Here is a 16,581-nt window from a genome sequence, read left to right as displayed (position 1 = left end):
GCCCGTGTATGAGTGTATAAGCAATTGTTTGCGATGTTTAGTTCGAGGAAGCAGTCACTCCCTAGGAAAACACTTGTTCAGTTATCTATGTTAATCGGAAGTAAAACGGGATTCCAGCTTCAAAACAAGTCTGAGATAATATTGGGTGGAACTTGACCTCTCATTCAGGCTGCAACCTTTTATTTACTTATAAAAGGATTTCTGAATTGCTGACTCAAAAAGGGCCTCCAAGTCCACTTATAATTGAAAACAATTTAGAACCTTTGTAAAGGGAAGGGCCCTCGCTCAGTGGTAGGAGAGCACATGCTTTGCATGCAGAACGTTCTAAGGTTTGATCTCCTGCATCTCCAGCCTGAAATCCTGGAGAACGGCTGCCTCTCAGTACTGACCCTACTGGGCTACATGGACTCCAGGTCTGACTCAGTTAGCTTCCTATGTTCCTAACTTTACAATATCACACACAAGAAGGAGAAAAACAATCTTTTTCTAAAAAAAAGAGAGTGGAGTTCATGCATTTTAACTCTCTCAAAAGCCATACAGAACAAAGAAGTTTTAATACCCCCGTCTAACCCTAAACTAAGAAGGAGCCGATCTAACCTCCTTGGCAGGACACCTAATTAGCATAATGACCCTTGCTAGCAGCGGGGGGTCGTGATGTCCAAACCCTGGCGAGGCTGGGGTGGTTTACAAACCACCGTGAAACCCGTGGATTGTTCTGGGGTTTCAGAGTGGTTTGAAAAACACCCCAGCCACCCATCATCACTGGGTTTGGATGACCGGCAAGGGTAATTATGCCAGAAGTTTTGAAATGAGTATCCAGGTAAACTTTTTTTTTTTTTAAAAAAAAATCAACCTACGTAAATCCTGAGTTACATAACTGAAGACAATATCAGTTCTGATAAATGTAGAACACACTGCAACAGCCCGCTTGTGATGTAACTAGGGAAAGGAAAAGAACCTCCCGTGCAAGCACTGAGTCATTACTGACTCTTGGAGGGACGCCAGCTTTCGGTGATGTTTTCTTGGCATGCCTTATAGCGGGGTGGTTTGCCGTTGCCTTCCCCGGCCGTTATTCCCTTTCCCCTAGCTAAGTGGGTACTCAATTTTACCGACCTCGGGAGGATGGAAGGCTGAGTCAACCCAGGCCGCCTGCCTGAAACCAGCTTCCGCTGGGATTGAACTCAGGCCGTGGGGAGAGTTTCAGCTGCAGAAACTGCTGCTTTACCGCTCTGCGCCACACTAAGGCAATATGTAATTATGGTCAGGTCACTGTTTCCCAAGAATGGGCAGAGCTAGCACAAGAGCTGAAGCCGGGCAAAATAACTCCATGCACCGGAAACCCCCTAAGGTTTCAGATGTTGCGCCAGATCCAGGAGCATCCTTGGCCACAAACCTAATTATTCAAGAGAAACGCTACCCTATTCAAAACAGGCTGAACTCTGAATGGTGGACTGGCCCAGGAGTACTTGTCTGGATTATGTCACAGTTCGTTTGCCCACATCCAACCTATTACTGATTCCAGATCCTGTTTCGAAACTGCCCTGGTCTCCTTGGTTCAAGAGGGGAATAAAAATAAGAATTGAATGACTTCGCATTCTGAGGACATCAAACTCCAAATCTCCAGATAAGCTCCCACCACAAAACAGCAGACAGGAAAAGATGGAGCAGTGTGAATCAGCACAGGCCAAAGAGTTGAGCAGGTATCCCCCAGCACCAGTTTCTGGAATTAACCCTCCAGGAAGGACCAGAACTACTGTAAAACAGGGCCTCTCAGATACAACTAGAAGAGCAATCGCTGTGTGTTCTATCCCTTGCACTGTTGTTTTAAAAACTGGAGTGGAACGGGGGGACATTTGCTTACAAATGCGAGCACAGCCAAACAAACTTCACTCTTCCCATCCCAACTTCCAATGAGGCGTGTCAGATCTGAAGAGTATTCCATGCTGGGTACACTTGTTCGTTCTCTCTCGCACATCTGAATGTACAAAATGCCTTACAATTCACATATCAGAAAGTTAATTCATGAAGTTAGGCAGGCTTCGTGACTTGACCAATGCAATATGAGGCGCTTCATGGCTGAATGGGCATTGAACACGGAGTCTCCTACACCCACCCAGCCCATCCCCAACATTCAGAACAAGGATTGATTTGCAAATTAGGTTACCACTGCATTCTTCTGGCACATGCTGCACTTGGTGGAAATACTGTTTGTATGGATGGTGACAACGGGCTTCCTTTTCAGCTCATACATGGAAAGACATGACTGGCTGCAGAAATCCTTGCTGGAGTTTGTATTGTCAAACTGAGCGGTAATTACATCCTTTGGATTCAGAATGTCCCTAAAGAGAAAGAACCAAGGTTTTCAACGTTTGTAAGCTTCATAACAACGCCCGCCACAGAACAATCAGATTTGGCCCATTCAGGCAACACGCTAAACCATACTGCTTAACCACAGCAGTGCCCATAGTGGTGATGTTCGCTCTACAACAACCCACTTTACAGATGTGGCAATTCGCATGGAAAGTGTGACCTGCCCAGTGCAAACCAGTAGTGAGTAGGAATCTGGCCTGAGTGCACCTGAACCACAGAAACAAAGTTAGGACGGCAAGCAGGAAAAAGTCTAGATCAGGAACGGGCAACCTTCGACCCTCCAGATGTATTGGGCTACAAGTCCCATAATGCTTGACCACTAGTAATTTTGGCCGAGGTTTATCAGGCTTGTATAGCCCAAAATATTCAAGCCGACTAGGTTGCCTAACCCTGTTCAAGATATTTGGTAGGCAATCCTAGGACTGTACAGACTTCATACCAATGCTCCCACAACTTGCGTGTGTCTTTAAATTTACCTAGAAGGAAGATGTCAAAATACTATTATTTAGTTTAATATAATTTTACTTCAATTATATTCCCAGGGTAGTTTACAGCAACAATAGTAATTCTTACTTCCCTTTCCACATAATAAAATTGGTGCAAAGGACCAAATTAAAAAACAAACCCCTAAAATTTCCCCATCCCTCATACTTACTATCAGTGCTGCTATGTGAAAGCAGCAGCCCTCTCTTTTGCAAACATTTTGTTTTCCTGGATTTGACTCTGTGGCCTCAGCCCATTTGCAGGCCAATGATGCCAGTTTCCACACCCTTTCCCAACCTTTTTTTTAACTAGTAAAAATCCTGTGCTGCCACAGGGACTAGTAGTCTGAGAATGATTGGATAAAGATATGTTTCCCTGTTTCCCTTGAGAATAGAACAACTTTACACTTTTAAAATAAATGTACTACAAATAAACCATCAAAGTGAAAACATAAAAAATATGTTTTTAAAAAAGATTGTTTAAGGTTGGAAATACGTGATGTACGATTTCTCTCTCTCTCTTTTCCCTTTCAGCTCTTTCTCTTCAGCTTCTCTTCCCACTACTCTTAGTATCACCAACTGACTTTTCTTCAGCCTTCCCCCAACATTCTGAGCCTGTCCTTTCATTGGCCCAGCACTCCAAGTGCTCACAGGAATAAACCTTATTACATGTGCATACATACACCGTGTCACATTTACAATACATACACAGTCTGGGGCATATGCTTTAACCTCCCCTTTTCCTCTTCCCTTACACGGCAGTATTCTTATATAAGATTGATTTGCCTGCTTCCAGACAATCCATATTTGCAAGGTCTTGGTTACACTTGAGCAGGTTTGAAAAAGCCATTCACAAATTGTACATGCTTCCGCATGAGAAAGCTCCACTTAATTTAATCTTGCTTATTCCCCAGTAAGCATGCCTAGGATTGCAGCTTCAGCGAAGTTCATGGAGACAAACGTTACGGACTCTTTAGAACTGAAGTTGGCCACAGAGAGCTCATGGCCCTTCCAAATAGAAGACAAAGTGCTGCTATGACCTATGAAGCTGTACGGAGACTGGCCCCTGCCCCATGTGCATGGAACTCTTTTCCCTGGAGATCTGCCACATTACTTTAGAAGCCACACTGGCTGCATTCAGACAACGCAATAGTCCATGGTGGGTTGTTAACTCCACGGTTGATTATCGACAGGGTATTTATTTCATTTTATTATTTTTATTAGTTACATTTCTATACCGCCCAATAGCCGGAGCTCTCTGGGCGGTACTCCCCACATGACATGATTCTAAACATCCATAGTGTGGATTAAGGCCTGCACTGAGTAGACTATTAGCCAACGGTGTGTTTGATTTGACACATCCCTCGCCCTCTCTCCCCCTCCCCCCCAGTCCTCCCACTGGAATCCCATCAGCCATTGGAATTTCTTCCAGCTGGACTAAAGCAGCCACCACCGCTTTGGATGCTTTTGCCAGGGGACTGTGTAGTCACTGAAAATAACCAACTGTGTGCAACAAAATAGTCAATGGTGCCTGACACAATAATGAGAGGTTGTTCAAATAATCAACTCAGCACAGCGTTGGTTATTTGTGTTGGTTATTTTGGCCAAATAATCAATCGTGGTGTGAAAAAGCCCCAACAGATCACACTATAACCCACCATTGACTATTTAACCCACTGTTAGTTACTGCATTGTCCGACCCCAATCATTAAGTGATTTTTATATGAACAGGCATTTAGAGGCCAATAGTTTTAATTAAGATATTGTTACTTTCCCTGAACTTCCAGGCAGCATATTCATTCATCAAAATCCATACAATCAGAGCAAAGCAACAACATGACAAATTAACCAACGAAACGATGTCTTAGCTTGAATAAATAAAACAGCTGATAATAAGTTTAGCTTCAGGTTCAGATTCCAAGTTGATCTTTGACCCACAGTCCTCTGCTTACAATGTTTCCCCATCTCTCACCCTCTCCCCGCAAACTAAACCAATTTGGACCAGCCCGCTTTTACAGAGATTTTCTTTCTTTCTTTCATGTTTTTAAACTGCTATAGCAGATTCAAAGCCACTGCTCTTACTTTGAGCAGCTCGAACAGGTTTTCTTGGTAGAAGCTGGTGGCCGGGTAGCTGGTACAGTATATCCCGTGAGGCACAGTGTGGAACAGAAGAGCTGAGTGGAGCCTTTCCTCTGATAGGCTGTTTGTCCCTTCTGCAGGATCTTCTTACAGCCTGAACAGGAAACCCGAACAGCCGCACTTGGGACTGAAGGAAGCAGTTTGTTCATGCCAGAGGAGGGTGTGTTTGGCGGGAAACTTGATGTCAGCTGAGGAGCTTACCGAAAGGAAAGAAGAAACACACTGCTATTGAGATTATCTCTGGAGGTTCTCCTCCATCTGAGGAGAGGTAGACGGTGACTAAAGAGAGGGCTTTCTCAATCTTTGGTATTTCCTCCTCATATGCCTGGTGCCAGCATTACTATCTTTTTAGTGCCAAAGATTTTTTTTTAAAAAATCCCAGCAGTCTTTTAAAAAAATGTATTGCTGTTTTAATCACGCAACTTATTATCTCTTTTTCTATTTCTGCATTTTATCTTACTCTTGTAAACTAGCCTTGAATCGTTGCTGAAGGGCAACAAATCTTAAAATCAGTCTTAAAATCTCTTCACTGGCTGCCAATTAGTTTCCGGTCGAAGTATAAAGTGTTGGTTATCACCTTTAAAGCCCTACATGTGTTGGGTCCAGGCTACCTGCGGGATCGCCTTCTCCTGTACAATCCGCCCCGCACACGCAGGTTCTCTGGGAAGAATTTACTCCAGCCAACAAAAACAAGGCTGACAACTATTACCCAGAGGACCTTTTCTTCTGCCACTCCCAGTTTGTGGAACGGCTTGCCAGGAGAGATTAGTCAACCTAATAGTCTTCTAGAATTTAAGAAAGCCATAAAGACTGATCTACCCAGTTGAATTTTAAGATGCCTTTTTTAACGGTGTGCTGCTTTTAATGATGCACTGGTTTAAAACGTTTGAATTAGTTGTATGTATTTTATGATGCTTTTATTTGTGTTGTACCCTGCATCGATCCAGAGGGAGAGGCGGATAACAAATTTTTATTATTATTATTATTATTACACAAAATATTGCCCTTTGAAAGGCAAAAGGAGGGATAAGCATGTGCCCCTTTCTAACACAAGCAGCACCTCCATTCTCACGCACCCCAAATCTTGCTCCTTACCAAGAGGGCTGCCACTGACTGAAAACACAGCACTGATCTTCAGTTCGCCTTCCTGAGTTTTTGGCTGCTGGCCATATTCCTGAAACAAACAGCCACAGGTGAAATTCCAGCTACTGCAATCAGTGGTACTCAAACCATCTTAGATCTTGGGCTGTATTTGGAATACTCACACCCTAATTCCAGTATAATCATGGGGTAAAAGATCCTGACATAAGAAATCCTCCCCAGCACTGGATACCCTGACAGGCCCCTTCCCCTGCGTAATGTGAAATCATCCACCACACCGTTACCTTTTGCCCATGTACACATGTATCCAAATGGAAAACTGGGATGAGGACCCCAGAATACAATAACAACAGCATCAAAAAATAGCCCCAAAGAGACACACCGCCTTATCCCCACTATGGCTGTAGCTAGACCTAAGGTTTATCCCAGGATTGTCCTGGGGTCAAACCTGTTCATCAGGGCATCCAGGGCTCAGGCAGGGACGAACCCGGGATGATCCTGGGATAAGCCTTAGGTCTAGCTCTGGCCTATGTCTCAGCCTCTTCACCATACAGTTTTAACCCAGCAGCCAATGCTACAGTTATAAGACAGGGATGCAGGACAAGGTTAGACAGTTTATGCCAATCTTACCTCAGTATTATCTGGTTCATCTTTAATTTTGTTCATTAGCCCCTGCTGAGGTGCCATAGCTTTATCATAGTCATTGTCCAAAGGCTCTTCCTTAATTCTAATATTTGGTGTGTATGAATTCCCTAGCTCTTGAGCAACCGATTCCTTATTAGCAAACAGGTAGCTAGACTCCTAGCACACAAGAACAACAAGGAAATTCATTAGCATACACATTTGGGAGACAATTTTTCCAAATACTCAGAACTTGGCTCCATGTTCTTCAAATGTTTTCTAAGATGTTCCAGAGGTGCACCTAATTCTGCCCACAGAGAAAATCAAAATGCAACCCCTTAAGAACATAAGAAGAGCCCTGATGCTGGATCAGACCGAGGGTCCATCTAGTCCAGCACTCTGTTCACACAGGGGCCAACCAGCCATTGGCCAGGGATGAACAAGCAAGACATGGTGCAACAGCACCCTCCCACCCATGTTCCCCAGCAACTGGTGCACACAGGATTATTGCCTCGAATACTGGAGATAGCACACAAGCATCAGGGCCAGTAGCCATTGATAGCCTTTTGCCTCCAAGAATTTATCCAACCCCCTTTTAAAGCCATCCAGATTGGTGGCCATCACCCACTTATTTCAAGAGAGGGCAACCTGGTGCCTTCCAGATGTTTTGGACAACAACTCAGCCCCAGCCAGCATGGCCAGTGGTCAGGAATTATGGGAGCTATGGTCCAAAACATCTGGAATGATTGGGTTGCCTGCTTACCCCTGGCTTATTTCATTAGTTTCCATCACTCAGTAGTTATGGCTACTCTTTAGAAAGGAATCTTTCCTTTATGAAGTATCAAATCTGCCTCTTGAAAAGTTTAAAGGTGCGGGTGGGGGAATGGCATATATTTTTAAATGTTGCTGCTACATTTTATTCTCTTTGTATTTTTATACTGTAATTTTAAGATTTTATATTGCTTTTATGCTGTACATTGTGGTTTTAATTTATGTGAACCACCCAGAAGGCTTTGGCTATTGGGAAGTATAGAAATGTAATTTTAATTAATTAAATAAAATGTTGCAAGCCTGCTTCACACTTTGGTATTTTCTCTCTCTCAGATTTTCTTCTAACCATTTTCTTCCTTGACCTTTCTTTTCTTTTTGGTGCCAAATTAAACATTCTTTTCCCCCCAAGCATTTCAATATTTAGAACTTACAATTTAATTTATTTTTAAACTGAATTGATCATTGTGCTTTTGTTTGGCTTGCCGGTTGTCACTGTTGTATTTTGACTTTTAATGTGAAACTGTATGGTTTTTATACTGGATTTTATTTGTTTGTTTGCTTTTAATGTTGTGTATACCACCCTGGGATCCTTTGTGGATGGAGGGTGGTTTATATATTTTAGAAATAAAATAAGTTACTCTGGGCCACTCCCATGTACCAACTCTCCAGTCCTAGGGACGCCATCCACCCACATTCCCCTGCCCAAATTTCCATTTTGGGCATCTGCTGCTTTATTCTTTGCTAGGTCCTCCTGTCTTCCCTGACCCCTGTATAAGATCAGCATAGCTCAGCCAATGGCAGCCAGGGACCTTCTACTTGCCCCACCCTTCTATGACACCAGGGCACCTTAACTAAACACTACCAGAGGGGTTATCAACAGCACAACAACATCTCCTACAATAATCCTACTCCAAAAAAGTACACTTTGATAAGACAATAAAACAAAATAAATTCCAGGCCCATAACTTACCCTGAAGTTAGTTTCTGGAGTTTGTGGTGCTAACTGTGTCCGCAATGTATCTTCTACTTGATTAGTAACTGAGGAAAACATAGATTCAGTTAGCAACATTATGGAGAGAAATTTCCTTGAACCTATGTGGACTAATGAACCTCCTGAAGAAGTTACACCAACTTCTTCAACGGTTATTTGGGGCAACTACAATGCATCACACTGAGCAGCCTCCACTCACTTCAATGAGGCTCCTATGAGCTCCTGGCAGATACTTGTTGAAACGCTTGATGGCTTGTGCCCTTTGTCCTTCGGTTTTTCAAAAGTGAATGGAGCGGAATGTATCTACCAAGAGCTAAGCGAGGCAGCAAATTCAGGCAACAGAATATGGATGCATTAGGAACAGCAAAGTGGGAGTCAGATCCTTGGGTTTGACCCATGGCGCACCGTCCACTGGGAAGGTCCCTGCACAAGTCCCACTGAAATAGGCAGGGACTAACTTTTGGAAGGAGTCAAAGCTCAGCATGACAGAGCACCTGCTTTGCATGTAGAAGGTCCCAGGTTCAATCCCCGGCTTCTCCAGGTAGGGTAAGGAAAGAATCCTACCTAAAACCCTGGAGAGCCGCTGCCAGTCAGTGTCAACAATATAGGGCTAGATGGACTAATGATCTGACTCAGTGGGTCTGTTCAGACCACACGCTAACCCATGGTTAGACTGCTAACCCTTTTGCAGCAAATGGCTAGCGAGCGTGTTTAAACCACGGTTATGTAGCCACTATGGTTAGGAATGGTTCACACAATAGCTAAGTTATGGTTTACATGACATGCTAAGCCATGTTTAGCTCAAAGCCATAATGTTTACCTCAAAATGCTTAAGTACAGTGGCTTAGTGTGTTGTCTGAACAGGGTTCCTAACAAACCCTCCAGTTTTTCCACTGCTTGGTCTTCACAAATATTACCTGATTTATCGAGGAAGCTGCTTTTCAATCTGGAATCCAACTCCTTCGGCATTTTTTCCAATCGTTTGTCACGCTCCTGAAAAGGTCCATCTCTGGCTTTCTCCTTTGTCAAAAATGTCTCTTTACCATCATCTCTTGCTATGCTAAAATCTTTCCGAATGGACTTAAATACAGAGGGTCCTTTGTCAAAAGGTGGAGAGAGGTCTTTTTGGATCATGTTTTGCATCTGTGTGTCTTTCTCATTGTCCGTTACATGATCCCGGACCCTCCGCACATCTCCCCGGGTATCCTCGGGGCGTATGGCAGAAGGGAGACCATCCTTTGAAGCAAAGGTTTGCTCATCTTCATTGTCACTCCCGACGACAGGAATCCCTGTAAGATCCCCAGAGTTCAGGAAATAATCACCATCGTCCAACAAAGAGTTTGTAGATCCTGTTCGATTCTGCATTCTGTAAGGTATGCTATCAAAAGCAGGGGATAGGTTGTGGACAGTTTTCTCAGACATTTCTTTATGGACAAGGTCACCACCTGGAGAGAAGAGGAGAATCAGACGCCTTCAGAAATCACCTCATATGGAATCTGGAGGCAAACATAAGGTTGAATACATTGAAAATACGCACGTATATATTGGGCATCTAATTTCTATGTCCCAAAGCATTGTGTAATGAAGTGCTTGCTTTTATCTCTCCTGAACATACTGCCAATCAAGTTCTTTGAAGGAGCCCAAGTTCCCGTATTTTGATAATAATAACAACCCAGAGTTTGAACCCATGGAATAGTTCTTTGAGAAACCAGGTGCAAAGTGGAAGTGGTGAGCAGGTGAGAGGCAGCGCAGTCACTCATACTGGCACAGCCTAAATAATTCATGGGTTAAACAACCCATGAATTGCCGTTACATATGAACCACTATCTACTAGATTGGGTTAGAAAGGAACTTTTAGATTAGTTAATGGCCTCAGAAGTTTTCTGTTTACCCTGTTATATGTGCATAGACTGACTTTCTTGAGCCATCTGGAACTAGGATTGTGCAATCTTTCAATGTGGGGGCAGGAACTGTAACTCACAAAGAACTAGGATTTTTGGTTTTTTGAGGGGGGGGATCTTGTGTGAGCATACAAATAAAACAAGTGCTTACGTTTTTCTGCTATGTTACTAAAAACTGCATCAGCTTTGTCTTCAAACTGCAAAAGGAAAAAGAATCACATTAATTACTTGGCTGGTTTATGTAGGAGAACACTTCCCTCCACCCCATGACTCAATTCCCAGTACAAAACAAACTTTATAATTTAGGATTTTCAAGAATGTGGCCTATAATGCAATAAATAAATAAATTTTCTTACTGGGGCTGCCTTATTTTATATTCAATGATCAAAAAACCTGCCAATTTAAGAACAGAGTCAAGGCTATCTCATCTTGGCTCAAGCAATACACAGGACCAGGAAATTGGATGCTGAGGGTGGTGCCTTAACAGAAGTGCTCCATGATGAGTAATGATTTAGTGCAATGACACAGATTGTGCTTGCTTATAACTTACCCTCCATGCACCCAGTTTTCCTTGTTCATTAAGGCCCAAACCAGATGGGGAGGATGGAGTGCCTGGGCCCAGCACAGATTCCCCTTATTGTCCTGGTTCTGTATTGCTAGAGTAATCTTCCTATGAGGTGACCTAAGTCTGTTTGCTGCTTTTGGGGATATTTTTTATCGTGACAGGAATACCGTTTATTAGAAGATTTCAGCTCCACAGTACAGTGACCAGAGGTAATTAATTTTCCATGGTAAAATATCACTGCAATTTTTAAAAATTGTATGCAGTAGTTTAAATTTTTAAACTGCTGTATTGCAGTCATTTGCAAGCTTCTCTTTCTGGTACAATTCATAAAAATAGTTATAAAACTAAGACATACAAGGGAGCTCTGTTCAAAATAATGCTTTCAGTGACCTGCACAGAGTACACTCAATACTGAACAATGCTGAAGACTGAAGATTTTATCAGCCTGTGACACCAAACATGTAAAAGCATAAATCACTCATTAAATGAATGTTCTAAAGTAATGCCTTCTGCAAATGAGGAATACAGTATAAGAGACACTGAACAGGTCATCAACACCTCGACCTTCTTATTGCAAGCAGTTCAAAATCCACATTAGAAAGTCACGTGAGTCCTGTTGAACTCTATGAGAAAATACATTTTGATTCAAACTACTGCCTATTATTGTACGCAAGTCAAAGGTGCTAAGCACATTATGAGTATGGCTTTGGCTTAACACAATCACATTATTCCAAGTGGTGCTAACATTCCCTTCAAGTAGATTTCTAATTTATTTTACTTCAGGTATATTGAACACTTGACAAATAACATTAGAGCAGCAGTTTATTCCAGTGACAGTATGAAAACCCATAGGAAAGTCACTACACACAGTTCTGTCAGCATCTAACTGTTGTTTCGGGGGCTGATTTTCTCTGCTATGGCTGACTAATCTCTCTCTCTCTCTCTCTCTCTCTTTTCTTTGGTGGTCTTTCTAGATGAGGCAGATGAAGCTGAAATACATTGCATGATCTATTATACTCATCTATACAGACTGAGTCACAGATTGCTTTTTAAGGATCAAATGCCAATAGGTGTAGTAGACCAGTTAATTTTTGTTCTCTGGACAGAGCTACAGAGCTCATGCCTTCCTTGAAAAGCACCTTTCCAATAAAATGGTAATACATGGAAGTCCATGAGACTTACGCTGACAGCATATGAGAGGAAGCAGTTTCCCCAAAGCACACATAGCCCCTTATTAATGAAAACGTTAAATCAATCCTATAGATATTTTCTAGTTCAGAACCCTATCAGGTTTGACCACCTGCTTTTGGTGCATATCGTATTTTAAACCCACAACACGTCCCATACCACCATTATGTAAGACTATTTCAATACGTAAATTTCCCCGGAGCAGAACAGAAGCATTTATGCACACTTCAATTATAGTCTAATAAACTTATAGAAACATCATGTTCCAATTCACATATTTCTCTATCAGTTTTTCAAATATATATTGTGGAATATTAGGACTATCTAAAGCATCTATTTCTGCTATTTCAATTATGTCTTCCTTTAATCTATTTAACATTATTTGATTAAACTGACCACAAAAGTGGCCATATAGGGAAAAGATCTTCATTTATGAATTGGGGGGGGGGGGGGGAGTCTCTTGCACTCTTCAAAGTTTTGCTGTCTGTACTGAAAGTCAATCACTGCTCCAATTTTATTTCTCTTCCCAAGTCAGTTTACTTGCCCTCAAATTATTTAACAACTCACGAGAGCAATCCTATAGCCTCTAGAAAGTTTCTGGAGTGCCATTGGAAGATGCAGATCACCTCTTCTGCGCATGTAGGCAAAGCTGTGAGCACAGAGGAGGAGGTTTGATGATCATGGATCTTTCCTCCTTGTCCCTTCTCCCTGCAAGCCGTCATGGAAAGCTTCTCTTACCAGTTAAGAGGTGAGAGGCTGCAATACACAATATGCAACCGTCGCCCCAGTCCCTTTACCGCCCACCAAAAGGTAAATCAGCTATACTTTTTGCATTTTAAACGGAAGTGAAATCACCTCTTGCCCTGCCTCGCTCATGCCAGCAGGACATAGGTTAGGCAGAGGGCTCTGAATCCAGAGCCCTCTATCAGGAGTAGTAACCCATAAGATTGTGCCTTAGCACATCCTTTATTTCCACTCTATTCGTGCTTAATATTTCATACCTGAAGAAAGCTTCGGCTATTGGGCAGTATAAAAATGAAATAAATAAATAAATAAATAAATATACCACAGACCAGTGCCCTATGCTGCCAGTAATGTGTCTAGTCTTCGCTTGTTAATGTTTCAAAAATGGGATTGCCCTTTACAGGAGGAAGTTGCAGAACATCTCCAGATGCAATGTTTCTGTTGAAACACAACATCATTGCCCTTCTTTGCAATTTCTTGTAATTGTAGATGGATAAAAGCAAGCGTGATATTGGACACCATGCTAGTCTCACCTATGATTAGAAGTAAAGAGTTTAATCAGTTTGCATTGAGGTGCAGCAGTCTCGTGGTCCGTTTTTCGAGACTCTTTATCAGTTTTCAATAGGATTCCTCTTGCTGAGCTGAAATCTCAATACGTGATGAAAGTGATAATGGAAATCTGTGAACACAGTAACAGGATCTGTAACATAGATCTCTCCTGTATGTTCTCTAGGTTGGTTCTCTAGATCTGCTGTGAACCCACAAACCTCAAAAATAATTCACAAGTTATTTACAATTATTTCTCTAGCTTCCAGTTGTGAATTTAGGTTCAGGTTTTCAAGACACGTACTTAAATTTCTCAATTTCTAAGATAATATGCAGTGCAAAACATTCTTCAGACTTTGTATATGGATAACAAATCTTTTCACATACAACCTTGTTTGAAAGTATTCAGGAAAGTATTCACAAAGTATTTTTGTGAACCGGCCAGAGAGCTTCGGCTATTGGGCGGTATAGAAATGTAATAAATAAATAAATAAATAAATAAAATTCAGAGAACAAAAGGCCTTCCTCCTATTATCTACAGTTTGGGTCATAAAGGTTTGAGAATAATGATTAAAGAATATAAACTGAACGAGCTTTCCAGTTTGCACATGGATATCTTTTAGACCAGTCATTTCCTATCAAAACGCCTCTCGTCCTATTTCTTCTATTTACATTAAGACTTTTTTTAAAAAAAAAAACCAAACAAACTTTTGTAGTATTGTTTATGTTTACTATATACTGTACTTGTTTTTTTTTTTGTGATCCCTGCATTATTTCTTCTCAGCCCTTTTTGACTTTTGAGGTCGTATTTACAACTCTTCTCTTGTTTGTTGGCATTTTTGTCTTATTTTGCATTTTATTCCAATGCTGTAAGAATAATATTCAGGTCTGGTTAAAAGCCATTTAATGTTGATTCTCAGGAGACAGTGTACTGAATTATTCTTTATATAGTTCCAAAATAATTATATTTTGTTTTAGAACTACATGACACTTTGCACTATAGTAGAGACAATCATCTTTGTGATATGCTGCAGTACACTTGAGGCAAAGATGTAACAATACATTCAAGAAACTGTACCATATTCCAGATATTAATTGCACCACACTAAGTTGCTTTTGAACCCTTCCCTCATGGGGAAAAAATATAGGTAACCGCATTGTGCTTTTTAAAAGTTATTTTATCCTGCAAGGAACTCAGGGCAGCATATTTTGTTCTCCTCCAATGTTCTCCACACAGCAGCCTTGAGTTAGACTATGCTGAAAGAACATGACTTGTCCATGACCAGTCAGTGGGCTTCATGGCAGGTGTGGGTGGATTTGAACATATGTCTCCTGAGTCCTACTCCAATGAGGCTAAAAGCAGCTTTGGGTGTGTGCGTGACATTCCTGGAGGCGAGGCAAGCAAGGGGGAGCATGATAGAGGTGCATAAAATTTTGCATGGTGTGGAGAACCTGGGGTCATCCAATGATGTTAAATGGTGGGAGATTCAGGACACATAAAAGGAAGGAGCTCTTCACACAGTGCATAATTAAACTACAGAATTTGCTACCAGAAGATGTAGTGACAGCCACCAACTTGGGCCACAGCTAGACCTAAGGTTTATCCTGGGATCATCCAGGGTTCGCCCCTGCCTGAGCACTGGATCCCCTGTGTGTCACCTAGATGAACAGGTTTGACCCCTGGACGATCCAGGGATAAACCTTAGATCTAGCTATGGCCTGTGATGGCTTTAACAGGGGATTATACAAATTCAAGGTGGATAAGGTTATCAAGGGCTACTAGTCATGATGGCTATGTACTGCCTCCAGTATCCGCTGTAATTTTAATTTCCATTGAAAACAATGTATACAGGCTTTACAGTAAAATTCAAATCCTATCTCAGAAAACTACTAGAAAGCTCCACCCCAATGGAAATGCTCTGACAAAGGTAAAATATTACAGTTTCTAGTGGAAAAAGCAGGTAGAAAGCACCCCTAATATCTCATAACTGATATTAAAGCTGCATTGAACACTCTAAAAATGCTAATATTATTGCCATCAGTAATATTATTTTACTATTACTGCTACTACTTACTAGTAAGAATATTTTTAAGTTAAACATATGTTCATAAGCCGCAAAAAAATTAACATCATTGTCCTAGAAATGTCATTTATACTAAAGCCGGGCAGGATGGGATAAAGCCAGGCTTTCCTCCATTCCCATGGCCCTCAATAAAAGCTACCCCTTTGTAACACCTTTTGGTTACATGTCTACATGCATCAAGAGCCATCTCGAAGGTATGCTTGGCAGTTGCCCCACAATGCTGGAAATCACATTCCCAAATGTCTATACTTGATCATTCCCTGTGACCTGGCCAAAACTAGCTGGCTCATGTGGTGTAAAAAGAGCCCATCTGATGTAGCAGCTAGAGTGGTGGACTGGACTAAAGAGATCCAGGTTCTAATCCCCACTTGGCTATGAAACTCACTAGGTGACTCTGGGAACAGTTACTGACTTTTAGCTTAGCCTACCTCACAAGGTTGTTGTGAAGATGAAACAGAGATGAGGACCAAGTAAGCTGTCTTGAGTTCATTGCAAGAAAGAAAAAAGGCAAGAAAGAAAGGAGTGGGGACCTCAACAATGAAGTTACTCGGTGGCCTTAGGGCCTAGTTAAACCATTGTCTCTTCGCCTCAGTCCCACATCAGCAAGATGAGGATAATAACGGCTGATTTTATAAGATCCTTCAAAGAATTACTGAGATCAAGCTCTGAATACTTAGGAAAAGCAATGTATAAGCACTAACATATATTATAGGACACAGTTATAATTGATTTTTTCAATGTATGCTTTTATTATTTTTCTTGTCTAGTTTTAAAGACTTTAATTACTTTAAATACCTCAAAACTGAACAAGGTACAGATATTTACACAAATCTGTAAGTTTTAAAGACTTTACCTACTTTAAATACCTCGAAACTGAACAAGGTATAGATATTTACACAAATCTGTAAACATTACAACAACATTCAGGTATCCCATATTTAATTCATTTTTCTAGCTTTCTGCAATACTGGTTGAATTCATCGTAAATGACTGAGATGTTCCTTTCTTTTAATACAATCATCATCCAACTGCTAATAACATCCTCTATTATAACAAGTTCTCAGAAGTTTGAAAGAAC

The 16,581-nt window shown here is 41.4% G+C and overlaps 1 protein-coding gene across 3 annotated transcripts in view; it reads right to left on the bottom strand.

The window, feature by feature from the left end:
• Positions 1 to 16,581, bottom strand: part of ZMYM4 (zinc finger MYM-type containing 4) — a 63,045-nt gene that overhangs the window by 33,583 nt on the left and 12,881 nt on the right. Inside the window, exons 2-9 of one of the 3 annotated variants that reach the window (XM_063140674.1) lie at positions 13,407 to 13,552; positions 10,528 to 10,573; positions 9,393 to 9,971; positions 8,455 to 8,522; positions 6,723 to 6,893; positions 6,087 to 6,165; positions 4,935 to 5,187; positions 2,165 to 2,339 (exon numbers count right to left, since the gene is read on the bottom strand). In XM_063140674.1, the coding sequence (XP_062996744.1) occupies positions 2,165 to 2,339; positions 4,935 to 5,187; positions 6,087 to 6,165; positions 6,723 to 6,893; positions 8,455 to 8,522; positions 9,393 to 9,897 (1,251 nt within the window). In that variant the 5' untranslated portion in view covers positions 9,898 to 9,971; positions 10,528 to 10,573; positions 13,407 to 13,552. The remainder of the gene's footprint in view (positions 1 to 2,164; positions 2,340 to 4,934; positions 5,188 to 6,086; positions 6,166 to 6,722; positions 6,894 to 8,454; positions 8,523 to 9,392; positions 9,972 to 10,527; positions 10,574 to 13,406; positions 13,553 to 16,581) is intronic. The other 2 variants (XM_063140673.1, XM_063140672.1) reach the window with 2 other exon arrangements.

This window comes from Elgaria multicarinata, chromosome 13 (genome assembly GCF_023053635.1).
Source record: "Elgaria multicarinata webbii isolate HBS135686 ecotype San Diego chromosome 13, rElgMul1.1.pri, whole genome shotgun sequence".
Taxonomy (NCBI): Eukaryota; Metazoa; Chordata; class Lepidosauria; order Squamata; family Anguidae; genus Elgaria; species Elgaria multicarinata.
This window is presented reverse-complemented; position numbering and strand designations above follow the sequence as displayed.